Source organism: Cynocephalus volans, chromosome 1, assembly GCF_027409185.1.
Source record: "Cynocephalus volans isolate mCynVol1 chromosome 1, mCynVol1.pri, whole genome shotgun sequence".
In the NCBI taxonomy this organism is placed as follows: Eukaryota; Metazoa; Chordata; class Mammalia; order Dermoptera; family Cynocephalidae; genus Cynocephalus; species Cynocephalus volans.
The window spans coordinates 145835874-145863040 of NC_084460.1; the positions used below are offsets into that span (position 1 = coordinate 145835874).

A 27167-nucleotide genomic window follows, 5' to 3' on the forward strand; every position below is an offset into this window, starting at 1 on the left:
GTTTGCATATGAAAGGCACACTTGCAGGGGGGTTCTTCGCTGTCTCTAGGAATCAGGGAGGGGCAGTCTCTCCAAGATCAGCAAGTTCCAGACATCAAAACATCAGAAAATACAGAAAATAAAAAGGCATGAATAATACAGATAATACGACTACCAGGAAAAGACTGCTTTCCCAGCCTCCTTTGTAGTTTTCACAGCACAACTCTCCAGCAGTGCTCTTAATGTAAGCAGTAAGCATGCTCTTCCTCTTGCTAGAGGATGGACAGGAGAGGTGGAACTATGACAACATCTTGATCTATGAGGTCAAAGTCCCATGTTGAAGAGAGTGGAAAAATGACATAGAAGAAATTTAGTTCCCTAATAATCATAGAACCATCAAAAAGCTGTGTATTGCCTATCTAGACTTTTATGTGAGAAAGAAATAAGTTTCTATCTTATTTTAAGCCACTATGATTCTAATTGTTCAATTACTTGTAGTCAAACCTAAAAAATAATTGTTAAATAATAAAAAAAGATTGCAATTAACTTGCATAGCACGATTCCATATATGTTCATAAAATAATAGTTAGAGAAGTTGCTGGGAAAATAGAATAATCAGGCCCCCCTCACCTTAGGTATGGTTGGGGGTGGTGCGGTGCATTCTTTGTAAGCAAATTGTGTGTGGGTGGAGTTAGTGCACATGTGCGGCACCACCACTTGGCTGGTGATCATTGCCTTGGGCGTCTACCCTGCATGCAGCCATGCTCTCAAACCTATGGCTCCAAGGGCCTTTTTGCTGGTTACGCAGCTCATAGACCTGCGTGTGAAGGGTTTGTCACTCAGTCTGTGAACAGTCTTGAGGGGTCTGTGAGCTCCAGACCCAGCCCTACCTCAACAATTGGCATCACTGGCAGGATTACAGGCAGGTAAAAGAGCCTGACAGAAGTGTAGATATAGATGTGTCTCTATACATGTATAGAACATTTAGGAAGCCATTGCTTCTTGGCCTTTCAGCTAAGATTAAGTGTAGAACCTGCTCCTATTAGAAAATTTAGGAAGCCTATCTCTGGATTATTAACAGAGCTTAACTCTAAGGGATGTAACTAGTTGGCTGAAGGATACTCACATTTTACATTTAATGGCAGGTTTAGGATTTATTTTCACTTCTTATACTTTTGGTTTTGTTCAAGTATAAGTTAAAAAAGGAAAACATTAATTTTTTTTAGCAGCTTTTAAAAACAGCTAAAAGAAAGAAAACATAAATTGTAGTTTATGAACAACTCAACCATGGTTACACTAAGTTGTTACTGCTAATAATGTATTTTATTCCTAAAATATTTGACTTCTCATTTTTTTATTTCATAAATCATGCTGCAAAGCTGACAGTATATATCATTGTTATATATAAATTACACATACATAGAGAGAGTTATAATTGTAACTACCAAAACCAAACAAATTACTTTTCTAGAGATTTTATTTTGAAACCCATATAGTGGACGTCTATTTCTTTGCTGCCTTTCCTTTTGGGAAATGCCCCTTGCTGATTCCAAGCTATTCTTGTTAGTCTCTCCTTCCATAGGGGGAGCTTGGTGACACAGTCTGGCCAGAGAATCCCACACATCTGGACACAATGATTACCCCAAAGATGGGGTGTGGCCCAAGTAGAGACAATTGGTCATTAGATCTTCACAGAACAATCTTTCCCAGTAAATGGGAAGAAGCTGCCTGAAAAGGAAGCCAAGGAGAGCATGCAGAGAGGAGGAGTAAAGGCCAATTTTGTTAGTTTTTGGTGGTTTCGCTGCCATTTAAACCCCCAGATCTAGCTGTTTCTGGATTACTCTCAGACTTTTCAATTATGTGACCCAAGAAATCACTTCTGTTTTTCCTTAAATTAGCATGAATTAGATTTACGTCACAGATTAAATTACTATTCAATTTGGCAAGATATTTGCCTCAATTTTTTCCAGGGCTCAGTTATAACAAAAATATTGTATGTACACATAACATTCCATTTGTGAGTTGGCTAACTCACATGCAAAATGAGATTTTTAGAAATGAAACCTAATTCTCAGGTGAAACCATATGAAATCTCTTACAGTCAACCATACTGAAGTATAAAAATGTCAATTTCATAAGATTGTTAAATTTAATATAAATAAATCTTTCATCATAGCTTAGAAACAAAATACCAACACAATATTTGTTTATTGTAGCAAACCCAGATGATACACAAAAGTACAAAAATGAAAATGAAGAAAAATTATCCCAAACCTGTAACTCAAAGATAAACACTATTATATTTTTAATGTGTTCTCTCCCAGACAATAAACTTGGTTTAGAAAATAATTTTATTGAACAAAAAAACCCATCAAGTTGATGACAAGTTTGTTATTTGGGAATCAATTTAATTAAAAAACAATTCATCTTGTTTTCCAGTAAACATGCGTGGTAAAATTAACTTACTCTTTAAATATGTCTTGCTTTAAGCTTTACTTTAGGGTTCATTTTATTAACTATTTTGCATACAGGCTAATCCATCTAAACTGGAAAGACTTCTCTATGTAATCCTTAGCATATGCAGTGTTCCATTATTTACTACATAACCCCAATTCCAGTATATTTAGATTAATTATAGTCTGGTTTATAGATAATTATACAAAGGTAGGAATTTTGTTATATCCAATTTGATATGCTATAAAAATATCCTATAGAACACACACAGTTCTGTTGTGGTCTACATTTTATTTTTATTTTTAAAATGAAAATTTGTTTGGTCTAAATAATCCGTTATTTAGGAATGTGCCAAAATAAAGGCATGAGTAAAACTGAAATTCCAGAATGCATGAAATTCCAGAAATGCTAGTATAATATTGTTTAGTGATATCGTTGCTTAAAATGGTTAATTCATTTATAAAGTCTCTCTCTGCTGATTGTCTACTTCTGTGTATGCTAGAACTTTCCTTCTTGCAGGATACTCAGAACACATAGAATGAATCCTATTTAATTTCACAGGATTATACATTCAAAGGAAAAAAAATAGGACAAAGATGCAAGATCAAGAATGTCTGGGGGTGGGCAGGAGGGCTACCTTAGATTTAGGTAGGGTTTCCCAGGTTTTCAGAAGCACCTTTGGGAGGATATGTGGGAGGGTCATGGCAGTCAGTGACATCAGTGTCTTCGAGACACACAGCTGCTCTGGAGCACTGTGGGTTAGGAGGGGAGAGAGGAAGAGGATAACATCTGAGAAGTAAGCAGGGTGCAGACCATCTTGTAGGCCAAAGTAAAGACTGGGTATTTTTTGGTTTGTTTTTCTGAGTAGTTTGCAAACATTTATTTCACAAAGATCACTCTGGCTGAGAATAAAGAATGGGTTGTGGTGGGGGTGAGAGTGAAAGCAGGACAAATAATTACAAGGGAATTGCATTAGTCTGGAAAAATGTCTTTAATTCAAGGCCCTAGAGAGTCACAAAGGATATATTAACAGGTTCTCAAATCTGTTCATATAAGTGTATCTAACCTGACAATTGTGGGCAGTGTTTTGTAGGACAAGGCTCAATTAAGGGGAAATAAAAAGGTTATGAGACATTAAAGAAAAAAAGAAGTTTATGGCTTTTAAAAATGAGAATATACACCATCTGTAACTCGATAATATTATTTTATTATTATTTCTGTACCAATGAAGAGGTACTTTATGGACAAAACTAGTATTGACTGCAATACCTACCTCTAATGCTAGCCACTGTGGTTAGCATTTGAAGTAGATTTATATTGTCTTTCCATGATTGACTTATTAAGATGCTAAATTGTAGAAATTTTAGAGTGGCTTTTCTCATATTGTCTTTGAATAATATATTCTTTAAAAGAAGGTTTTTTTTCCCTGTTGCAAAGGAAGTATCCTTAACACAAGTAAAAATATACTCCTCATTCCATTAAATTTACAAGTATGTTTTCCATAAGCCATTGAAGGAATTCAAATTTGATTTAGCAAGGGGTTTGCTCCATTCATATTAGCTTCCCCACCAAGCTTTTTTTCTTCCTGCTTTCCTGGCCAGTTCTTAATTTTTTTTTAGTTAGTAAAAAGACTGACGGGTGAACCTGCTAAGCAAATAAGAATTTTCCTACAGCAAAAATCTGGCGAATATACCAGAGAACGGGTAGCATTATTCAAGTTACAGGAACTGAACTGTTTCATTTGCTCCATCTTATAAAAATAGTACTTTTAAGTTTATGTATGTGTTGGATAATTAAAACTTTCATCATTTGATAAATACGGTCTTCCAAATTTTCCACTTGGAGGTAGTTTGTGTGAAATATTTCTGTGTCTGTTACCAATCAGCTCTGTGACCTAGGAACACTGTTCTACTAAGCAGAACAATTTCAAACATTGGAGTTGACAGGAGTGAAGATTTTATTTTTGTTTTAGCAGATTTATTTAGTTAACATGTAAGAAATAATTATATTAATACATATCCTCTTTGAAGAAATAACTAATTTCTCTATTTTCTTTGTAACAAATTAAAGAATCCCAGCAGGCTCACCCTTGATTCTTTTCTCTTTAAGCAGATCTCTCTTCGCTCAAGTCCCTCCAGCAGTCTTGTACTTCCTTTCCAGACCTCTCTTCCCCAGGGAATATCCCGGAATTTCTTGCAATGAGATATAATCTATATTAAATAAATTATTAAGCCACAGAAACTGTAGCTAATGGAAGGCATTTTTGTATACTTTCATTTGAGTGTAATGGAATATTTCAGTCATTAGGTATATGAAATAGTGACAAAGTCACAGAGGTGCTATAGCTTGTCGTATTTATGGATTGCTATACCAAATACTAATAGCATGTCCCGTATAATATATGGCTATGCCAAAATGAAAACTGTACTTATTTCAAGAGAATTATGCTTATTAATGTTTAGGGGAAAGGTCAATGTATTATTTTCAGGAGTAAGAATTCTTAAACAGCCACTGTATCTAAATGAAAAGGAGAAAAAAAGTCACTGATGTCTTTGGTTGACATTTGTGATGAGCAGAAAATGAATAAATACACTCCCAGTGATTGATGTAACCTAATAAAAATGTCAATAAATTCACATCATTCTTTTGCTTTATCTCAATCATAAGTGAACTAAGGTGTGCCTACTTTTATTTTTCAGGCCTAAAAAACACAATACTGGATTTCTGTATCCATTCCAAAGGTGGGATTGAGTGCTAGAATATGTAAGATACAGACTAGGTAATATGGGGGACTATAAAATGAATTAGTTGTGATTCTGCTTTCAAGTTGATTCTGGTCTACAGTAAAAAAAGACATGTAACTAAATAATTATAATGTAATGTAGATAGTTAAAATTTCAAAGGAGAAAAACATCTAAAATATGATTGCAGTTCAGAGGTAGGAGAAATTGCAAAAATACAGAGAAGTAATTCTAAGAAAAGCCTCCAATTTCACATAAATGTGACTAACATTAGAGTGTTAAAATTTATAATTGGGCTTGAAGCTTTTCAAAAATTAGTTTCCTTCTTTCCCTTCCTTTTTCTTTTTCTTGCCATTTTCTTTTATCCATATGTACTTAGTGTACAATGTATACTTAGCAATATGCTGCACACCACAATAAATACAATAAAGTCTTTTCTCAACAGTTCATGGCCTCCTCAAACCCCCATCCCCCCCAAAGCAAATACATTTAATATATATATCGGGGTATATATGAGAGATTTGGGTAGGAGGAGATGGAGGGGACAGTGAGGTGGAATGGCAAAAAAGATTAAGATCAAATGGAGAAAGTGGGCTGGCCAGAGCATTGAGTTCAGTGCTTTATTATCAGGATCATCATAAACTAAATGAAAATGTTTCAGACAGATTTTGGCTACTCTGAGTACACGAGATCCTCTTTGGTATCCAAGAGACAAACTGAAACACCAAATGGACAGAGAAAGTCTATCTCCTTGCTTCACTCAGCACAGAGCCCAGCAAAATTGTGGATAAATCCATGAATGACAGAGAGTTTTATTCTATTGATGGGCAGCTGGGTTGGGTGGAGCTTCTACAAGTGCTGTGGGAGGCAGTGTGTGAGAGGGAGTCCTAACAGGGGAGGGAGACAGTGTAGATGCTGCATTGCTGCCCCTAAAAGTCTGGTGGACTGTCCAAGAAAAAACTGAGGAGTATCTGAAAAAGCTGCTGAAGATCTAGTATTATGGGGGCAAGGGCTAAGAAAACAAGACTTTTGAGCCATATATATAAATGGTAATCATAGTCCAACATGTGAAGTGCAATATGGATATCTAACTCAGTAGAGATGAAGAAAGGATGTTTAATATAAGAGCAGTTACCACTCATATGTAGAGTTTGCTGGTTTAGATAAGAGTGATAGGGGCAGGGGACAGGGAGAGTTTTCCAAAAAGAGGGTAAAACATGACCAAATATTTGGGGTAAGACACAGCATGGGTGTTCGGGGGAACGACTAATGCACTGCTAACAGAAGATAAACTAAGAGGTAGAGAAGGCAGGAGATTAAGCTAATAATATGTTTGAGTAGGGGCCAATAATAAAAATCCTTGAATTTCTATATTCTGGAGCTTAAATTTTATCTTGTGGGTAAAGGAAAGCCACTGAAGGATTTTAAGCAAAGAAGGGAATTTTAAAATGAGGGGCAACAATGCTTTATATTTCAAAAAAATTTTGATTCAATAAATGGTAATGAAATGATTCATATGCAAAAAATGAATTGACCCATACCTCATACCTTATACAAAAATTTACTTAAAATGCATCATAGACCTATATGTAAAGTGTAAAATTATAAAACTTCTAGAGGACAGTAGAAGAGAAAACCTTGTTTTAGGTAAAGAGTTTTTATATACCACACCAAAAGCACAATCCATTAAAAAAAGGTCATAAAATAGATTTTGTAAAATTTTTACAAAACCTACTCTGCAAAAGGCATTGTTCAGACAATGAAAAGACAATCTACAAATTAGAAAAATATCTACAAATCACATTCCTGACAAAGGACTGTATCTAGAAAATATTTTCATAAAACTTTAAAAACTCACTGTTAAGAAAAGAAAAAAACCCAATTTTTAAAAGTCGGCAAAAATGTGGACACACTTCACCAAAGAAGATGTATGGATAGCGAAAGAACGTATGGAAAGATGCTCAAAATCATTAGTCATTGGGGAAATGGAAATTCAACACTAAGATACCATTGTATATTCATTCACTAGAATGTCTCACATTGGTGAAAGTGTGACAATACCAAGTGCTGTCAAAGATGCAGAGCAACTGAAATTCTCATAATTACTAGTGGGAATGCAAAATGTAGCATCCCATTTGGAAAAGATTTTGGCAGTTTTTTACAAAGTTAAACATATATTTACCATATGACAGTCATTCCACTGCTAGGTATTTACCCAAAATAAATGTAAATCTATGTTTACATAAAAACTGGTACATGAATGTTCACAGCAGTTGTATTAATAATCCCACAACCCCAGTTGTCTTTCAATCATTGAATGCAAAACCAAACTATGGTGCATGCATACAAAGGAATGCTGCTTAACAACAATAAGAACAAAGGTGAATGAATCTCAAGTGCGTTCTGCTAAGTGAATCAAGCCAGACCCAAAAGGCTACATGTTGTATAATTCCATTTATAGAACATTCCGAAATATACATCTTCCCTAAAGAATTCCAATTAAACACAGAAGGAAAGAAATAGAAAAATCAGCAATAGAATACCACAGAAATGATTGTTTCAGGCAAGATCTACTTACAGATGATAAAATTAGTCAGTAAAAGTCTGAGGAGACACAGAAAATTTGCATAGTCAAAATTGTCTCTTCCCCAGATACATATTATTTATAAAAGGGGAAAAAGTAACTTCAGAGTGGAGTAATCTATAAGATAATCTCTTAGCTGAGTGATCCATGCTAATATCCCCAGAAATAAGGTAAGCAGATATCATGTACTTGCTGATACCATTCACTGAGAAGGATATATAATTTCTGTGATGTTTCTGCGAAAAAGTGTATAACCACAATCTAATTATGAGAAACAATAGACACATCCAAAATGAGGGACATTCTACAAAATAACTGGTTGGTACTCTTGAAATGTGTCAAGGTCATGAAAGACAGGAAAAAATTGAAGAAGAATTGTCACAGATTTGTAGAACTGGAAGACACTAAGGAGATGTGATAACCGAACGCAATGTGGGATCCTGGAGCAGTAAAAAAGGACATTAGAAAAGCTGATAAAACCTGAATGAAAGTCTATAGCTTAGTAAATATTACTGTACTGATATTCATTTCTCGGTTTTGATAATAATCTTATGGTTATGGAAAATACAATCATGTACTGTGTAATGATGTTTTGGTCAACTACAGACTGCATATACAATGGTGGCCCTGTAAGATTACAATGGAGCTGAAAAATTCCTGTTGCCTAGTAACATTGCAGCTGTCATAACGTTGTAGCGCAATTACTTTACTTTTTATAAATTTAGTGTAGCCTAAGTGTACAGTATTTTTAAAATCCACAGAAGTGTACAGTAATCCTAGGCCTTCACATTCACTCACCACTCACTCACTGACTCACCCAGTGCAATTTCCAGTCCTGCAAGCTCTATTCATGGTAGGTGTCCTATACAACTGTACCATTTAAAAAATATTTTTTTACTGTATTTTTACAAACCTATTTTATGGTTAGATACACAAATACCATTGTGTTACAACTGCCTACAGTATTTAGTAAAGTAACATGCTGTAGAGGTTTGTGGCCTAGGATAAACAGGCTATACCATATAGCCTTGGTGTGTAGTAGGCTATGCCATCTAGGTTTGTGTCAGTACACTCTATGATGTTCATACAATGACAAAATTGCTTAATGACCTATTTCTCAGAATATACCTCTGTTGTGAAGTGAGGCATGACTGTACTAAAATCCGGAAACTGAGTGAAGGTTATATGGAGACTATATTATTTTCACAACTTTTTCTGAAAGTCTGAAATTATATCAAAGTGAAAATTTAAGTAAAGTCAGTGACATATTCCAACAACATCACCAACAAAACATAAATTAAAATATTCATTATGGGATTAAATGAGGATCTTGCTAGATTTCCATTCATTAATATCATGAATAATATGTTTGACTAGAAATGACATATAGAGGGGACCCATAATAATTTTCAATGATTAAGAGTTTTACTGGTCTTTATTCAGCCCTACACAGACCATTAGAAACTGGTGAAGCTTCCTCAGTAATGACTGATTGCCTTGTCCTATAGCCTGGCAGATTGGTTCTTTTATTCTAAATATATGGATGCACATTCATGCCTGTAATATGGGTTTATCTATAACCCTTCCCAAATTCAGACTGATCATACTCTTTACCCAGAAAAAATTGTATCATGAATAATTTGGGAAGATTTTTAAAATTTTTGATGATGAATAATATTTTACCCTCTAGATGACTTTATTCAATTTTGTTCTGAGGTATTAAAAGGAAACATTATGACTGTATAAATGTATTTACATTCCCTTTTCTCTTTTAGCTCTTACAGTTTAGAGTGTTACCTTCACACTGAACAACTTGTTATTAGATTTTCCTGAGGTGTTACTACTTATTACAGTCTACCCAATAATTAGCAGAGTGGTTTAGGGACAAGAGAGAATTGCAGAAGGAGGGAGTAAGTTAGAGGTAGATCTAGGAAGGTGATCAGAATCAATAACCTTGAGAAAACCCATATACTTAACCACTGAAGGGACAAGAATAAATTCCTCCTGAATACAGAAGAAGCTTATTCTCTCTTATAAGGAGGGGAGAATCCTCTCTCATAAGGAGGGGAGAATCCTCTCTCATAAGGAGGGGAGAATCCTCTGGCAGAAAGAAAATAAGCTGGTGATCCCAATTAGCCCTAGTGCTGCTGAACAGAGTGTGATACACAGGGCCACCAGGCTATGTCATCCTGTTACTATGTTACAGTCACACTTGGTTCATTTTTTGTTTATCAATATGTATCCATTATAATTCCAAATGGCAAATACTTTGCAGTAATTGTCCTGAGAATCCATAGAGATTCCAGAAATTGCACAAGAATAATTCATCACTATTTCCAGCAACAGCAAAGAGTAAATATTAAGGACAGTGGGAGAACAGACAAAGTACAGAAAAATCACCATTTCTTTATTTCTTTTCTTTTCTTTTTTATTTTAATTTCTGTTTGGTACCTTTTTTTTTTTGCTTTTAAACATTTAACTTTATTTATTTTTAAGTTTTTTTATTTTTTAATTTATCAGTATACGGTGTATTTGATTTTCGTGTCCCTTTACCAATTCCTCCTTTCCCTCCCTTCTTCTCCCCGCTTCCCCCCCATCAACATCGTATCTGTTCACTTATCTTAACAAGTTCAAGGAATTATTGTGATTGTTGTGTCCCCCCTGCCTTGTTTGTTTGTATATTTATTTATTTGTATTAGCTCCCACATGTAAGTGAGAACATGTGGTATCTCTCTTTCTGTGCCTGGCTTATTTCACCTAATATAATTTTTTCTAAGTTCATCCATGTTGCTGCAAAGAGTAAATATTAAGGATAGTGGGAGAAGAGAGAAAGTACAGAAAAATTACCATTTCTTCTCTTTCTGCCACCTCTCATCTTCTCCTTTTCCACTGGGTTGTATCTCTTCCCACTTTGATCCTATCACTCATTAATAATTTGATCCTCATTAATAATAATTAATAATTTGATCAAATCACTAATTTGACCAAATTACTAATTTATCCTCATTAATAGCAGTGCTCTTTGAGGCAGCAGCTTCTGTCATGATCTCCAGGTTCCTGAGTCCTCAGAGATGCCCACAATCTTTCTAACTTTTCCTGATCAGCTTTCATATTCATCTCAGGAGCTACTTCAAACATTCACCAACACCTCACTTTTCTACTTCATCAAGTGACATTGCCTCTTACATCATTGAGAAAAGGAAGGCTGGTAACTCCAGAGGAAGCTGAACCTTCTAGACACCATAGCTTTTTTCATATCATAGTTATCGCCTCTCTACCCATTTAAGGTCAGGTAGATATTTTTTCTCTCATCTTTTTAAGAATTTAGAAAAGAAAGAAAAATATGGGGGAAGTGAGAGCACATTTGGAGATGACTTTGCCATTCAGCACAACAGCAATTTAGGATTCAGGAAGAATGAAACCAGGGAGGTTGACCCAGGGACCTGACCCAGGAGGAAAGGCACTTTGGCCTTCTTGCTCACTGTTGAATACCTAATGCTCAGAGCAGTGCCTCGCACATAGTAGCTAGGCACATACTAAATAATACTGAATGAATGAATAACTGAAAGAATACTTAACATATAGAATGTAAGTAAGAAATCAACCCCATCTAAGTTGCATTTTTAAAACTATCAGCCTGCTAGCCATGTCCACACATCTGCAGTCCATCATAATCTGGCTGTGACCCTCACAGTTTGCTTAATGGATTTTGCCCTCCTGATTGCTCTGTTCAGTGGATGCTTTTCAATCCTTATCTTACTAGGCTTCCCAGCTCATTTTATTCTATTAACATCTCTCTCATTCTTAGAAATCTTTCTTTTCTTTTTCAGGTTGCTTTCCTCTGTCTTTCATAAGCTTTCTTCTTCAATCTGCTTGTTAGTTCTAGTTTTCATCAACCTTCTGGGTAAACTCATTCTCCCTATGGCTTCAACTACCCACCATCACTTCCCTGCTGGGTACTCCTTAATTTGCAACTGCAGTCCTCACTGCCCGCTAGACTTCAGAGGTCTCCCGAAAGTCTCTAACTGAATGTTCCAGACACCTGAAACTTAACATGTCCAAATCAGAATTCACTATTTTCCCTCTACATGTGTTATTTCTCCAGAATTTCCTCTCCATCTTCTTACTTACAAAAACTATAAACCTGGAAGTCACTTAAACTATCTCCTCTCCCTCATTCCATGTATACAATTGAGCAATCACTAAAGTCTCTTAATTTAACCTTGGAAATTGGTCTTAAGTCTACTCCTTTCTTTTCATCTTGACTTATTTAATCTGTTTTCTCATTATTTTTCACTTGGATTATTATACTAGCCTCCTCACTATTTTGCTTGTCAATGGTTTTTTCTTTTCATTATTTAATCTACAGTCTTAACACTTTGCTTAAGACTTTTTTGATGCTCCCCTAACCTGCCAAATTCTTTCATAGCACAAAGGTTTAAAACTTGTTGTTTCCTCTGCCTGGAATACTCTCCTACTGCACCTAGGCATGGTTTGCTCCCCCATTGCATTCAGGTTTTTGCTCTTAACCTAAAGTTAATATACATTTAGATTTCTTTTTCTCTCCTTCAGTAGAAAGGTCTGTCTTTTTCACTACTATATCAACAGTGACTAGAAGAATGGGCACTTAATAAATATTTGCTGAGTGAATGAATGAATAAATTAACGAATAATTGTATCTGAAATAGCACATTCACACTGTTCTGGGAAATAATGGCCTACTTATTTGCTTTCTGTGGACTGTCACCAACAAATGAGCTTCTCAAGATCACTGAATGCTTCTTTGCTCGTTTTCCAGGTTTTAATCACAATGGTGCCTGACACCTGGTGTTGCTCAGTAAATGTTGCTTGGAAAATAGAAAACAAAATCTAGCACAGTAGCTGAATCTCAGGAAAAACAAACAAACAAAAAAAACTAATGTCTGTTATTAGAATCAGATTTACAGAATATTTATCCTCACCAGCATCTCATTACTCTTTCCTTTTGGCAAAGGAATGGAAAATCATTTGGTTGGAAAATGTTAGGTTTAAATGTGACCTTTACTGTTTTCTAGTCTAACCTGTACTTTTCCATCTTTCATGCAGAGGAAAAACTTGAGGCCTAAAGAGATTATGTGACTTGCCCAAATATAACCAGGTGGAGAAGCAGATATCATATCAGTGGCAACAGTGATGGTAGAAATCTTGGGGAATGTCTATTACTTGACAAATAGAATACAATTCTGGGACCAGAGAGGCAGTTCTTGTACATGTACTACAATGTATGTGACTGGCTTGAATCTACTCTCTTACTTAGATTCCTTGTGGACCCACCAAACTCTCTGGAAGAACCCCACAATATTCCTGATTATTTAAAGAGCTTGTGCAGGCCCAGAGCTTTCTGCTACAGCTTCAATACCATTCCATAGGATCTTTAAGGAATGGCCTATGATGAAATGAAGTCATGTTTGGGAATTTGTTTGCTATCTTGATTGGCTTCTATTACTCCTTACTGGATTTATGATTTATTTGATATTTAGGTGATATATCTAAATTTAGTTGTTACCTACTCAGCTGGGACATAGCACGTCATTATTTCTCTTTTTGGTTCTTTTGTCATAATGCATTGAAACTGCAGGATCCAGTCTTCTGAAGTGTGGTTACTGCACTGTATTTCTTCATCATTAAACCACAATTCTTATCTCTTTGTAGAAGAGTGGCTCTTTCTCCTTTGGTTATGTAGTTAATGACACTGGTGTGTATATTATCTGTTACAAATTGCTACTATTTATGCTACTAATGGCTACAAATCTGTCCTCTAACTGATGGCTTCTATTTGCCTCTTGGAGAACAAGTATTTGCTAAGCATATGGTTATAGTTGATTAATCTCTTTTTATATCAGTTGTACCTTAGCAGGTTAATAAAATTGTGATGTGTATCAAATAAATAGGTTCAACTTTTATCACACACACTTTTTGTATAATATAGCTTTTAATCATCTAACTTTCAAGTTTAAAATAAAAGCAGTTATATGCCCAAATGTGAAAGAGAAAAAGTGTTCCCAAGAACTTTATAGTACATATCTCTCAGAGATGAAACCTTTACAAGATAAAAAAGTATGCATATTAAAAATTTATAGAAGGATCTAATGAAGATTTTGATCTATAATTTTGTATTACTTTCATTTATTTCTCAGAACCCCAGGATACTCTAAAAACATGCCCTTATAAATGTGTACTGCTTCGTTATCTTCATCACTATTATCTTTTATGCAATGGGGTAGTCCTTAGAGAGCATTAATTGCTAGCTATCTCTTAGCTACTTAAAGGCAATCTTGGAACAATTACCATGTATTTATGGGAAGGAGACATTCATTTATTTATTGCCTTTCTCCTAATAATCCCATTGCATTTGAATCACAGTGATAACAGTATAAATATGCCCACTCATCTTTTCGGGAATTATTCCTTTCTCTAATCCCACCACCCATCTTGGCAGCACCATACCACTCTTACAAGTAAAAACTGTAATGGTGATTGCAACTCAAAAGCATACTGAATCTATCCTTTCTCAATCATTTTTATTATAACAGAAATGGGATTTTATTTTCTTTCATTTAATTTTTTTTTTTTTAAGACATGAATGATACAAATTTGGCTAAGTAGAGGACACCGGTCTCTTTTTAAAAAATTTTATTTATTGAAATATAAATGATTGTACATATCTGTGGGGTATAGCATTGATTGTCCATAACCGTGTGCAATATGTGATGCTCAAATCAGGATAATTAGTATATTCAACATTACACAATGTAATCATTTTTTGTGTAAATGGTCTCATTTTTAGAAGAGACTGTTAGACCTGGTAGAATAGCTAACTAGGACCCACAAAGAATACTAAATGCATTATACATTTACAAATTTAATTTTTACAGCCTTCTTATGGAGTAGAGGTTATTTCAGTCTCATTTTATAGATGTAGAAGTAAAGAACAGAGATGTTAAGTAATTTACCCATAGATGCATAAGTCTTAATAGACATGAGCAGAATTCAAATTGGGGTCCATTTGTTTAGTTATCTAACAAATCATCCAAAATTTAGTGCTTAAAACAACAACCATTTTGTTATCTCATGAGTTTATGGGTGGACGGAACTGAGTTAGGTGGTTTATTTTCTCCATAAGATGTTGACCACAGCTGCAGCCATCTGGTGGGGGTGGGGGTAAATTTCTAACTTCTGAGATGGTTCACTTACAAGGATGGCATTCAGTGCCTTCTACTGGGAGCTCAGATGGGACTATTGACTGGTGTCTCTGAGTTCTTCTCTTTGCAGTACTGCATGTGGCCTTACCAGATAGATGACATTCACTGAGAATAGATGCTGGGTTCCAGGAAGGAGTGTTGCAAGAGGACAAGCTCCAATGTGCAAACATGTAAGATGCTTTCACTTGTATTATACTTGTTAATGTCCTATTGGCTAAGACTAGTCACCAGGACAAGCCCATAGTTAATGTGCGAGAGAACTATGCAATGTCATAAATACTGAAAGGCCCTATGAAGGCCACTAAAGTAACAGCCCACCAAAACACCTGTCATCAAAAGCACTCTTTTCTGTTCTCCAAATCTCATGGCTATCAGTAATCTTCTGATCCCCTTGGGTAGCATGTTGGCCAATGCCATGTGGGAAGGATTTAGGAATTTCAGACACAGAGTCAACTACATGTTTTAGTAAGCTTTTACACTTTCTTCCTTCCAAATATTACATAAAATTTCAATTTCATTTGTATGGTTTTAAAATAAATTTCAGTTTTATGAAAGAAAAATGTCTCTCAGGTATTTAAATTATTTTTAATAAAATTTTTAATGTCATTCTGCATTGGGTTTTATATATTATAATTCATTAGTGAATGAAATAAGGAGAAATATTGTTATATTTTATACACTATCATCATTCAAATAAAATAAAATAAAAGTGAATATATAGCAATTTATTTCTTAGATTATATGACTAATTTTGGGTTTTTTAAAAACTTTCCTTTCAAAGAAATGGTTTTGAACCCATTACTTCTGTAAAAGCAGGATTTTTCTCTCAGAAATGGTAATGCTTCTCTTAATTTTATACAATTTATAATAATTTATTTTTAATGTCATTTATGTAGATGGGTTCCTTATAGAACTTTTTGCTTAAAATTTTTACAGCATACAAAGCATTCTATATTTTTATATAAAATTTATTTCTAAATAGAAGTATTTTACGTTAATGACCCAAAATACTGAAACTATTTCTTCTATTGATATTCACATTTAGAAAAAAACATATAACCCTTTACTCTTGATTCATTACTTCAAGTAAAATTAGCAATGATTTACAGGTAATACCATTTCGAAGCTGTTTGGTAACCAATGCAAACTCTGATAATGTCATAGCCTAGTAAGTATCACGACTCTGAGAAATGATATCAGAAGATGATATATGAGTTATGTTATCCCTTTAATGACTGTGGTATTGTTATTACACTTTTTTTTCCTTCTTAATAAACAATAAAGAAAACCAGTGACTTACTTTTTGTGACAACACCTTCTAGGCGAATGATATTTGGGTGGTCAAACTGACCCATGATACTAGCTTCTCTGAGAAAATCTCTTCTTTGCCGATCCATGTGGCCACCTTTCAAAGTTTTAATGGCAACTGGGATCTCTCTTTTCCCTGGGGTCTTCAAACGCCCACTGCAGACTTCTCCAAATTCACCTTAAAACATAAACAAAAACCATTATTTGTTTAAACTGAATACTTACATTTCGGAAGAATAAAATTATCATACAGTACCATCCTGTTTTTTTTTTTAACATAATGATTATCAAGTCTGTTATTTTCAGATGAAGATTTCTTTCTTAAAATTAAGTTTGTGAGGACAATATGCTTGATCAGCAGCATTTATGATGAATAACGGACTGCATTTTCATATGCTTTACCACAGGAACTATCATTGATAGTTTTCTCTGATCTATTGAGAAATTATGACTAGCAGAAGGGGTGATGCTAATGTAATTTTACAGAGAAGGAATAACTGCATAACACTTCCTGTTTCTGTTCTCAATTCTGATATATGAGCCAAATGCCAGCTCTATTCAGGGAATCCATCAGGCATGTGCAGTTAATTTGATGCCGTAGGCCGTATGCCTGGGTCTCACTGACCATTAGAAATCTACATTAGGATCAATTGGTGTATGAACATATTGAAAAACTATAATGAACTCACATGTAATAAATGATTATACAGCTCAAATTATGAGCCACATGGATAGAAACACAAATACGGTAAGATGAGTTATGGTTCAGCACTTTCTCTATTGGGTAGGTTAAATGATAACAAAATATTGGTCAAGCATTTACTGCATATATATCTAGTGCTAGAGTTCTATGAGTTTCAAAGAAATATAGAAGTTGGTCTCTGTTCTTAGAAGCTTATAGTCTGGCAGGATAATTTAGATGACCATAAATAAAACACATAAGAAGTTAAGAACCAATTCCTGTAAATGCTGTATTTGTTAAGAACAGTGGGGGCTGGGAGACTTCCTGGAGGAGTTGGAACTTATCCTGGACCTTGAATGAAGGGCAGGATTTGGATATTCAAGAGGAGTGACATTCAACACAGGGGTGCACAAAAAGAGTGAGGAAAGTGAAGACAAAGATGCAAAGTTCAGAAACAGTGAAAGAATGATGTGGACACAGGGCAGCAAGGAGATGGGGGTGGTTATCGTGGGTTGGAAGGTCATAGGCTTTCTCAGTGCAATGTGATAAATTCAGCAAGTCTTGAAATTCCATTCATAATTCTTCTAGAGATGATTACCTGCATTTATATATTTATTTTTAATCACCTGAATTTATTTAAGAGCATAATGTTTGATCCCCAATTAATTCATCTATAAAGTCACGATGATAAAACCTTCCATACTTCTATAACATCCTTTTGTGAAAGGATATTGAGAAAATCAAAAGTGTAATACATGGGAAAAGGCTTATAAATTGTAAAATGCAATTCATAAAGTGGTTTAAGTTAGCTAAATCTTTGGAAGGGTGAAAAAATGGAAATTAAAATATCTTCAGTTGGTCTGTTAGCATCTCTGGTCAACTGTTAGATGCAATATGAGTTAAATGTAGAGAATTAAGTTAAAATTTTGCAGTAGCACAGATTTCAATTATCCATTCTATGTTTGAACCAATTCATCATAGTCAACTAAATGCTGACTATTCATGAATATTTAATTCCCTTTCGGTGTAGGTACTAAGATGTTTTTTAAGTAAAAAAGAGAATAGCTTGGAAGAAAACAAGACAAAACTTTGCTTCCTAAGAAAGATGTGTATACATGTTCATTACAAGTAGAAAGCAGTCTAACAAGAAAGTTTGTTCTATATATGTAAAACAAATAAACAAAAAAGCAAGCAAACAAAAAATACTGACTAGACTGTGGTCCCTAGAAAATTCAGTGGATATGATATTGGGGTTTTACAAATCCTGCATAAATTTGGCATCAAAGACAGGAATAACATTTTTTACTTAATGATGCTCTGAACCTGTTGGAGGATAGATGTTCTTATTTCTAAAAAGAAGCTGTAGTTTTTCAGTTCTGTTTGCAGTTTTTCCAAAGATTTTCTCTTGTGCATAAAAAAATAACAATGGACGAAAATTTTCAACATTTTTCTATTAAGGCCATTGCCCTTGAGAGAAAAGGTGTATGTGTTTAAACTAATGCCTGATCTATAGAGGCCTATTAAGATACTTGAAATTCATCCTCAGATCACTGTGGTCTGTTCTAATGGATATCCAGGACAAAACATACTTTTCTTTTTTTCTTCTTTGCCTTAATAAATCAGCTAGTATGTATAAAGATTCAGCAATATTTTAAAACCCCTCACCTTCCATCAGCCCATATAGTATAATGTGATTTTTCTGTTCACATTTCATAGGAATTCAGATAAACTTTTGAATATAATGAAATGAATGAGAACTCTGTTAGTATTTTATCAAGACAGACATAGTAGTAATTTTCTTTGGTTTTCTGTTGTCTGAAATTCATGTATCTTATTAGCACCAGGCAGGTGTTTTCTTCATGTCAAGCTTTATATCAAGCTGTTATCACACTTATTTCAGTGGCACTAAATATAGTTGCCTCAATTAAAGATCCAAGACTCCTAGTGCATTCTTTAGGCAAAGTTCAAAAAGCTCAGTCACAGAATTTACTTAAACTTTTCCGCAGTAAGCCTGGATGTATCAGATATATCCGACTGATTGGAAAAAATATTTTAAATTAAATGCATAATTTCAGATATTGCCATTATATCTGAAATGATGGATTCATTATGCGGTTGTCCTTGTAAGAAGAGTGGAGGTCCTGTATATAACTGTAAATAAGAGAAGTCATTCCTCAATAAGATCTATGAACATTTATATATATTAGTTAGTGGATAATTAACTCATTAACTATAGGAATACGGTGTTAACTACTTTTTTTTTCTTTTTCAATATACAATTGCAATCATTATTACAAAGCTAGCATTTATATAGTGCTTATTATGTGCATTAAGATCTAAGAACTTAATGTATATTTTAATCTTTACAAGAAAACTTTGAGGTAGTTACTGGTATTATCCTATTTTATAGAAGAGGAAACCGAGGCACATGAGCTAAGTAACTTGTCCACAGTGACACAAATAGAAGATGGTAGAGCTGTCATATGAACCCAGTCTGCCTAGCTCCAGAGTCCATGTTTGTAACCACTGTTCTCTGCTGTCTGGGCTGTTTATCATTGCTAATATTTTCTTATGTTACTATGCTAAATTTCCGATTGGTAACAATGGTATCTTCAAACCACCTATTGTAAAGTGTTCAAACACACCACCTGGATATGAACAGGTGGATAAAATGACAAAACCATATCCTAGGAATCCTTCACTATTAACTGGAAATGGAGATCTAGATCAAATATGTTCTATGTTAGATGGTCTGGAAAAATCACTTCGGTCTATCTAGTTTCAAGAGAGCAAGGAAAATTATATCTAGGATAATTGATCTTCTGCCTCTGACAGCCCATTCACTAGCTAACAACCCCATTTATCTCCCTGGGTGTTGGCAAACCTTTATGGACAAGCAATTTTGTTCTATAACATACAGGATCATATTAAAACATCAATTAGTATTGGATTTTCCACATAAAGCCTGTATAATTGAACTAAAACTGTGAGAGGAGGGTGGGAGTGGTGAGGGACAATCCATCTTGGAGGACTGTTGTAGCATGATCAATTGGAGGCTTTCCAAAATTTTACTTCCCACATTCTGAGATTCTGGTACTCCCCCGCCTCCAACCCTCAAGAGTCACTGAAGCAAAGAGACATGATCCTGATGGCATTTTCTCATGTCTGTCAGCTGTGATCAGATGTTTCTTTCCTCACACCCACCGTTTCCCTGTGACAGGAATGTCTCCCTTCCTCCTCTTGTCCACCTTCTTTCTCTATGTGGATGGCTCCTGATGAGACAGGCCAAGCTTTGATGTCCCTCCTTCAGAAAATGTTCCTTGACTGACTCATCTAATTTAGCCTCGCACCATCAACAGGTCCTTCTAATTGCAAAAGAAAAAAAATAGCAGCCTCTGACATTTGGAAGCTGGCCTGGCTCTCACAGAGAGGCTATTTTATTTTCCTATTGGATATAATACCCACCTCAGACAAGACTACTCTGAGACCATGGTAAAATGAGACAGAGCAGGGCCCCTTCATAATTTTGTCTAAGCTCAGACAAAGGAAAGGTCACTGTGCCACCAAAAATACCAAACATCTCTTTGTTTCTTGACTAAAATGAGTGCTACTTAAAAAAAAAAAACAATTATAGTTTTATTCTCATTCTAGTTTCCTCTCCCTTTAAGACCCAATATTATGGCTTCTGTGATAGTTGGGAGAACCTGGGAGGGAATCAAATAGCCCTACTGCCAGCTTCCCTCCCCACTCTGCTCCTGCAGATAAGGTCTTGGAGCCAAATAACCCTCCTTATCAAACAGACCAGGTGTAGTTCCTCCTCATCCCTGACTAAAAGTTTTCAGTTCCCTGCCAGTCTATGGAATGGTTCAAACAAGCCAATCACATTCACCTGTAGGAATCAGGGGATACTCCACTCACTTGATGCTATAAAGCCTGTCTACCACACTTATGCTTGCTTACTCTGTTCCCAAGTATAATCCCGTGTATCGCTGAAAGTTGTATGTGGTGTCTTCCTCCTCCGGGCTATGAGTGTATGAGATTAATAAATATGTGTCAACTTCATCCCTCTAATGTAGAGCATTGTGTGTTTGGCCATCCCAATAACCCTAGGGCTGGAGTGGTTCTTCACCAACAGAGTGAAGAGGAGCGAGTTAGAACAGATATCCAGGGGGTGACATCAGCAAGATGGTGGAAAAGCGATCACCTGCTCATATCTCTCTGCAACAAGAATTCTGCACCTACTCATGGACGATATTCTCCTTGTGGGAGCCTTTGGATTCAGGTAGGGGACTGTGAAAACCTGGTGGAGCCCAAGATCTAGGAGGTTGTTTTGAGAATACAGACTTGCACCCAGGTGGCAGACCCATCAACTGTGCATCTTGGCTTCAAATCCAGAAACAACTGCATTCTCCACAATGCTTGGTTACAGCCCATTTGGCCTTGAGACTGCTTCAAAATCCATACACCAAGGGGCCACTAATGCCTTGCAGACAGTCCGTCTGCCCATTGATATCAGTCTTGGCAATGGACCTGAAAGTTATCCTGTAACTCAACTCCAGCCCTGCTCAGCTGTTTTCCCAGCTTAGTACAGCTTGCACAAGGACCCAGAAGGGAACCTGCCTATCTATGCCACCAAGACAGGCTTGCTGTCCTCTTTCCCATAGCAAATCCTGAAAGTGCCCTGTCTCAGCTCTAGCCCCTCTCTACCCTGGGATAATTGCACCCATGCAGAGAACTGCTGAGAGACTTGCCCGTCTATGCTATTAAGATAGGCTTGTCAGCCTTCACCCTACAGCAGAACCTGAAGGGGCCCTGTCTCAGCTCCAGCCTCTCTTGGTTGTAGGAGTAATCCTGCCCACACAAAAAACTGCTAGGAGACTTTCCCATCTGTGCTATCATGACAAACTTGACAGACTGCATCCCACAGCAGATCCTAAAAGGTCTGTGAAGCTTAACTCATCCCCTCTCAGCTATAGCCTGGGAGGAATCCCAGTGACACAGGGAACTGCTGGGTGACTAGCCCATCTGTGCCAATGGGACAGGCTTGCCAAACTCTGTCTCACAGCAGATCCTGAAGGGGCCTTGTCTAAGCACGAGCCCCTCTCTGCCACAGACTTGGAGTTATCCCACCTGTGCAGGAAACTACTGGGAGATCTCCTAGATAGGCTTGCTGGCCTCTGTCTCACAGCAAATTTGAAGGGGCCCTGAGTCTCAGCTTCAGTCCTTTTAGCTACAGTCTGGAAGAAATCCTGTCCGCATAAGGATCTGCTGAATTTCTTGTTCACCAGTGACACTGGGACAGGCTTGCCAACATCAGTCCCACAGCAGATTCCAAAGTAAATCTGAGGTTTGGTTTCAGCCTTTCCCAGCTGTGGTCTAGGAGCAGTTCTGCCAAGCTGGGGTCCCACCAGGAGATGTGCCCATCTGAGTCTCCCTGGCAGGCTTTCCAACTTCTGTCCCACAGTGGATCTTCAAATGACCTTGGATCTCAGACCTAGCCCCTTTCATCTATGGACTGAGAGCAGTTAGGCCTGTTGGGGACCCACAGTAAGGCACATCCAGCAGTGTCCCTACAGGCTGAAGCTCTGACCTCAGTCCCATTGTGGATCTTGAATGGACCTATAAATTGGCTCCATCCCTTCTCAACTGCAGTCTGAAAGCAGGCCTGCTCATCCAGGAAACCACCAGGAGAAATGCCTATCAATGACCCTAGACACAGGGCTGGAGACCTTGTTCTTAACTGTAGATCCTGCAACAATCTTGTGTGTCAGTTCCAGCCCCTCTCAGTCACAGACTTGGGTATAGCTAGCCTAGGGACTCATCTAGTTATCCAATGAAAGTCCTCCCAGAGAACTGGAAAAAGCCACACCCATCAGCAAATGTGGCAAAAGACCCACTGTTTTCAAATCCTGATGCAGACCCTCATTATCTCAGAGCCAGCCCTACAGACTAACATCCTGGAGGCAGTCTGGGGACCAGATAGGACCCATGACCACTAGAGCTTCTGGTAACAGGCCAGCCAACTGCAATCTCCACTACAGACCCAGCATGAGTCAGGAGACCCAGATCCATCTCCACTCAGTTGCAGTCTGAGGCAATCCCATAAACTGGGAGACTAACAGGAGAAGACTAACTTGCTGAAACCTGTCTATAAAGCTCCTTCAAATGCAAAGAAACCAACACAAGGCTACACAAATAACAAAGAATCAGTCAAACATGACATCACCAAAGGAAGCTAAAAGACCTCTAATAACTAACTCGGAAGAAATGGAGATATACAAATTGCATGGAAAAGAATATAAAACAATCATTTTAAAGAAGCTCAGTGAGATTCAAGAAAATACAGATACACAATTAAATGAAATTAGCAAAACAATGCATGAACAAAATGAGAAGTTTAATAAAGAAATAAAAATTTTAAAACAGAATCAAACAGAAACATGGGGCTGAAGAATACAATGATGGCACTGAAAAACTCAGTAGAGAGTTTCAAAAGCAGATTTGATAATGCAGAAAAAAGAATTAGCAAACTTGAAGACAGGACATTTAAAATTAGCCAATAAATAAACAAACAAAATTGAAAAAATGTGAAGAAAGCATAAGGAACCTATGGGACACCATCACATATACAAATATATGATTTATGGGGTAGGGAGAAACAAATGGGCAGAAAGATCATTTAAAGAAATACTGTCTGAAAACTTCCCAAATCTTGGGAGGATTATAGACATACAGATTTAGGAAGCTCAAAGCACCCCAAACAAGATCAATTCAAAAGAGAATATTCTGAGACACATTATAATCGAATTATCAAACTTTAAAGACAAAGAGAATTCTGAAAGCAGAAAGAGAGAAGAAACTCATCACATATAAAAAGCTATCTCATAAGTCTATCAGAGGACTTCTCAACAGAAACTTTGCAAGCCAGGAGGTAGTAAGATGACATGTTCAAATTGCTAAAAGAAAAAAATTGCCACCCAAGAATACTATACCTGCCAAAGCTGTTCTTTAGAAATGGAGAGACAAAGACATTCCAAGACAAACAAAATCTGAGGGAGTTCATCACCATGAGGCTGACGTTATAAGAAATGTTAAAGGGAATTCTTCAAGTTGAAACAAAAGGATGATAAGTAACAATATGAAAACACATGAAAGTATAAAACTCACTGGTAAAGGTAAATATTTAGTCAAATTCAGAATACTCTAACACTATGAAGGTGGTGTGTAAATCACTCTTAACTCTAGCATAAGAGTTAAAGGAAAATTGTATTAAAACATCTATAGCTCTAAGCAATAGGTTAACAGATACACAATATAAATAGATGTAAATTATAACATCAATTGCATAAAATGTGTGGGGGTAGGAGAACCATAAGTGTAGAATCTTTGTATTTGTTTAAAGTTAAGGTACTATCAACTTAAATTAGGATATATAAGATGTTTATGTAAGTCTCATGGTAACTACAAAGTAAAAACCTCTAGTAGATATGCAAAAGATAAAAAGCGATCAGAAAATACCAGTACAAAAATACAACAAATCACAAAGAAAGATAGAAAGATTGGAAGGGAAAAAAAAAAATTACAAAACAGTCAGTAAAAAATTAACAAAATGCCACTATAATAGTGTTTACTTTTCAATAAGTATTTTAAATTTAAATGAATTACATTCTCCATTAAAAAGACAGAGTAGCTGAAAGGATAAAAAACAACATACAACAATATGCTGCTTACAGGATACTCACTTTAGTTTTAAGGACACGCATAGGCAGAAAATGACGGATAGAAAAAGAGGCAAATGCAAAACAAAAGAGAGCAGGAGTAACTGTACTTATACCATACAAAATAGACTTCAAGTCGAAATGGGTAAAAAGAGAAAAAACAGCTCATTATAAAATGATAAAGGGGTCAATTCAACAAGAAGATATAATAATTTTAAATACATATGGAGCACTTAAATATATAAAGCAAGTATCAACAGATCTGAACGGTGAGACAGACTGCAATACAATAATAACGGGGGACTTCAAAACTTCAGTTTCAACAATGGATAGATTATCCAGAGAGAAATCAATAGGGAAACAGTGAACTTGAACAATACTTTAGATCAAATAGATCTAACAGACATATAGAATATTCCATCCAACAGCAGCAGAATACACATTCTTCTCAAGTGCACACAGAACATTCTTCACAAAACAAGGCTTAATTTAAGAAATTGAAATCATACCAAGTAGTTTTTCTGACTACAGTGGAATGAAACTGTAAATCAATAACAAGAGAAATTTTGGAAAATTCACAAATTTATGGAAATTAAACAACATACTCCTGAACAATCAATAGGTCAAAGAAAAGATTAAAAGAAAAGTTAAAAATATATCCTCAGACAAATGACAATGAAAACACAGCATACCAAACACATGGAATGCAGCGAAAGCATTCTAAGAGGAATTGTATAGCACTAAATGCCTGCTTCAATAAAGAGAAAGATCTCAAAAGACAAATAAAAAATCTTGACATTACCTCAAGAAACTAGAAAAGGAAGAACAAACAAAGTCCCCAAAACAATAGAAGGAAGGAAATAATATCGGAGTAGAAATAGATGAAAAAAAGACTAGAATGACAATAGAAAAAAATCAACAAAACTGAGTTCTTTGAAGAGATAGAGAAAATTAGCAAACCTTTAGACAGACTAAGGAAAAAAAAAGAGTCAAGTAAATAAAATCAGAAATGAAAGAGGAGATATTACAACTGATACCACAGCAATACAAAGGTGACTACTATGAAACATTATATGCCAACAAATTGGATAACCTAGAAGAAATGGATGAATTTCTAGAAATGCATAACTTACCAAGACTGAATAAAGAAGAAATTAAAAATCTGAACAGATCAATAACTAGTAAGGAAATTGAATCAGAAATTAAGTCTCTCATCAAAGAAAAGCCCAGGACCAGATGGCTTCATGGCAGAATTCTGTCAAACATTTAAAGAAGGACTAATATAAATTCTTTACAAAATCGTCCAAAAAGTTAAAGAAGAGGGAATACTTTCAGACTTATTTTAGAAGGCAAGCATTACCCTGATAACAAAGCCAGACAAAGAGACCAAAAGAAAAGAATATTACGGGTCAAACTTATGTTGAGTGAAATAAGCAAAGCACAGAGGGATAAATAATGCATGTGCTCATTCATAAGTACGAGCTAAGAGAGAAAGAAGGAAGGAAAGAAAGACCACAGTGGTGCATTGGACTTGCAGAGGGAGAGAACAGACCTAGGGATACAAAGCAAAGTGGGGGAAACAGGGACCGGGAGGGAGGTTGGGGATAACTGGGTGGGGTACACAGGGTACAATCGCAATTTGTGCTAACGGGCATGCTGCCAGTATGGATCTGGCCTTCACATCTGGGTCACAAGGGGGGATAGTCAGCTTTGTATCTCATGAATATTCATAGCCAATTAAAAAAAAAGAAAATTACAGGTCAATATCCCTGATATACATAGATGCAAAAATCCTCAACAAAATACTAGCAAACTAATTTCAACAGCACATAAAAAGAATCATTCACCACAATCAAGTGGGATTTATCCCTGGGATGCAATGATGGTTCAACATATGTAAATCAATAAATTTGATAAATCATATTAACAGAATGAAGGACAAAAATGATGTGATTATATCAGTAGACGCAGAAAAAGGATTCGACAAAATTGAGCATTCTTTCATCATAAACTCTGAACAAGTTAGGCATGGAATAAATGTACCTCAACCCAATAAAGGCCATATATGACAAGCCCACAGATAATGACACTCAACAATGAAAAGTTAAGTTTTTCCTCTAAGATCAGGAATAAGACAAGGATGTCCAATCTCACCACTTCTATTCAACATTGTACTAAAAGTTCTAGCCAGAATAATTAGACAAGAAAATGAAATAAAAGGCAGCCAAATAGGAAAGGAAGAAGTAAAATTTTCTCTGTTTGCTGATGACATGATCTTAAACACAAAAACTCTAAATCCTCTATGAAAAAGCTATTAGAACTGATTAACAAATTCAGTACAGTTGCAAGATAAAAAAGCAATGCAGAACAATCAGGAGCATTTCTTTACACTAACAATGATTTATCTGAAAAGGAAATAAAGAATTCAATCCCATTCATTGTAATACAAATAATAATAAA

The 27167-nt window shown here is 35.8% G+C and overlaps 1 protein-coding gene across 1 annotated transcript in view; it reads right to left on the bottom strand.

Moving 5' to 3' along the window:
* EPHA6 (EPH receptor A6) overlaps window positions 1-27167 on the bottom strand; it is an 839959-nt gene that overhangs the window by 174450 nt on the left and 638342 nt on the right. Inside the window, exon 11 of the mRNA XM_063078754.1 lies at window positions 16300-16485. Coding sequence (XP_062934824.1) covers window positions 16300-16485 — 186 coding nt within the window. The remainder of the gene's footprint in view (window positions 1-16299; window positions 16486-27167) is intronic.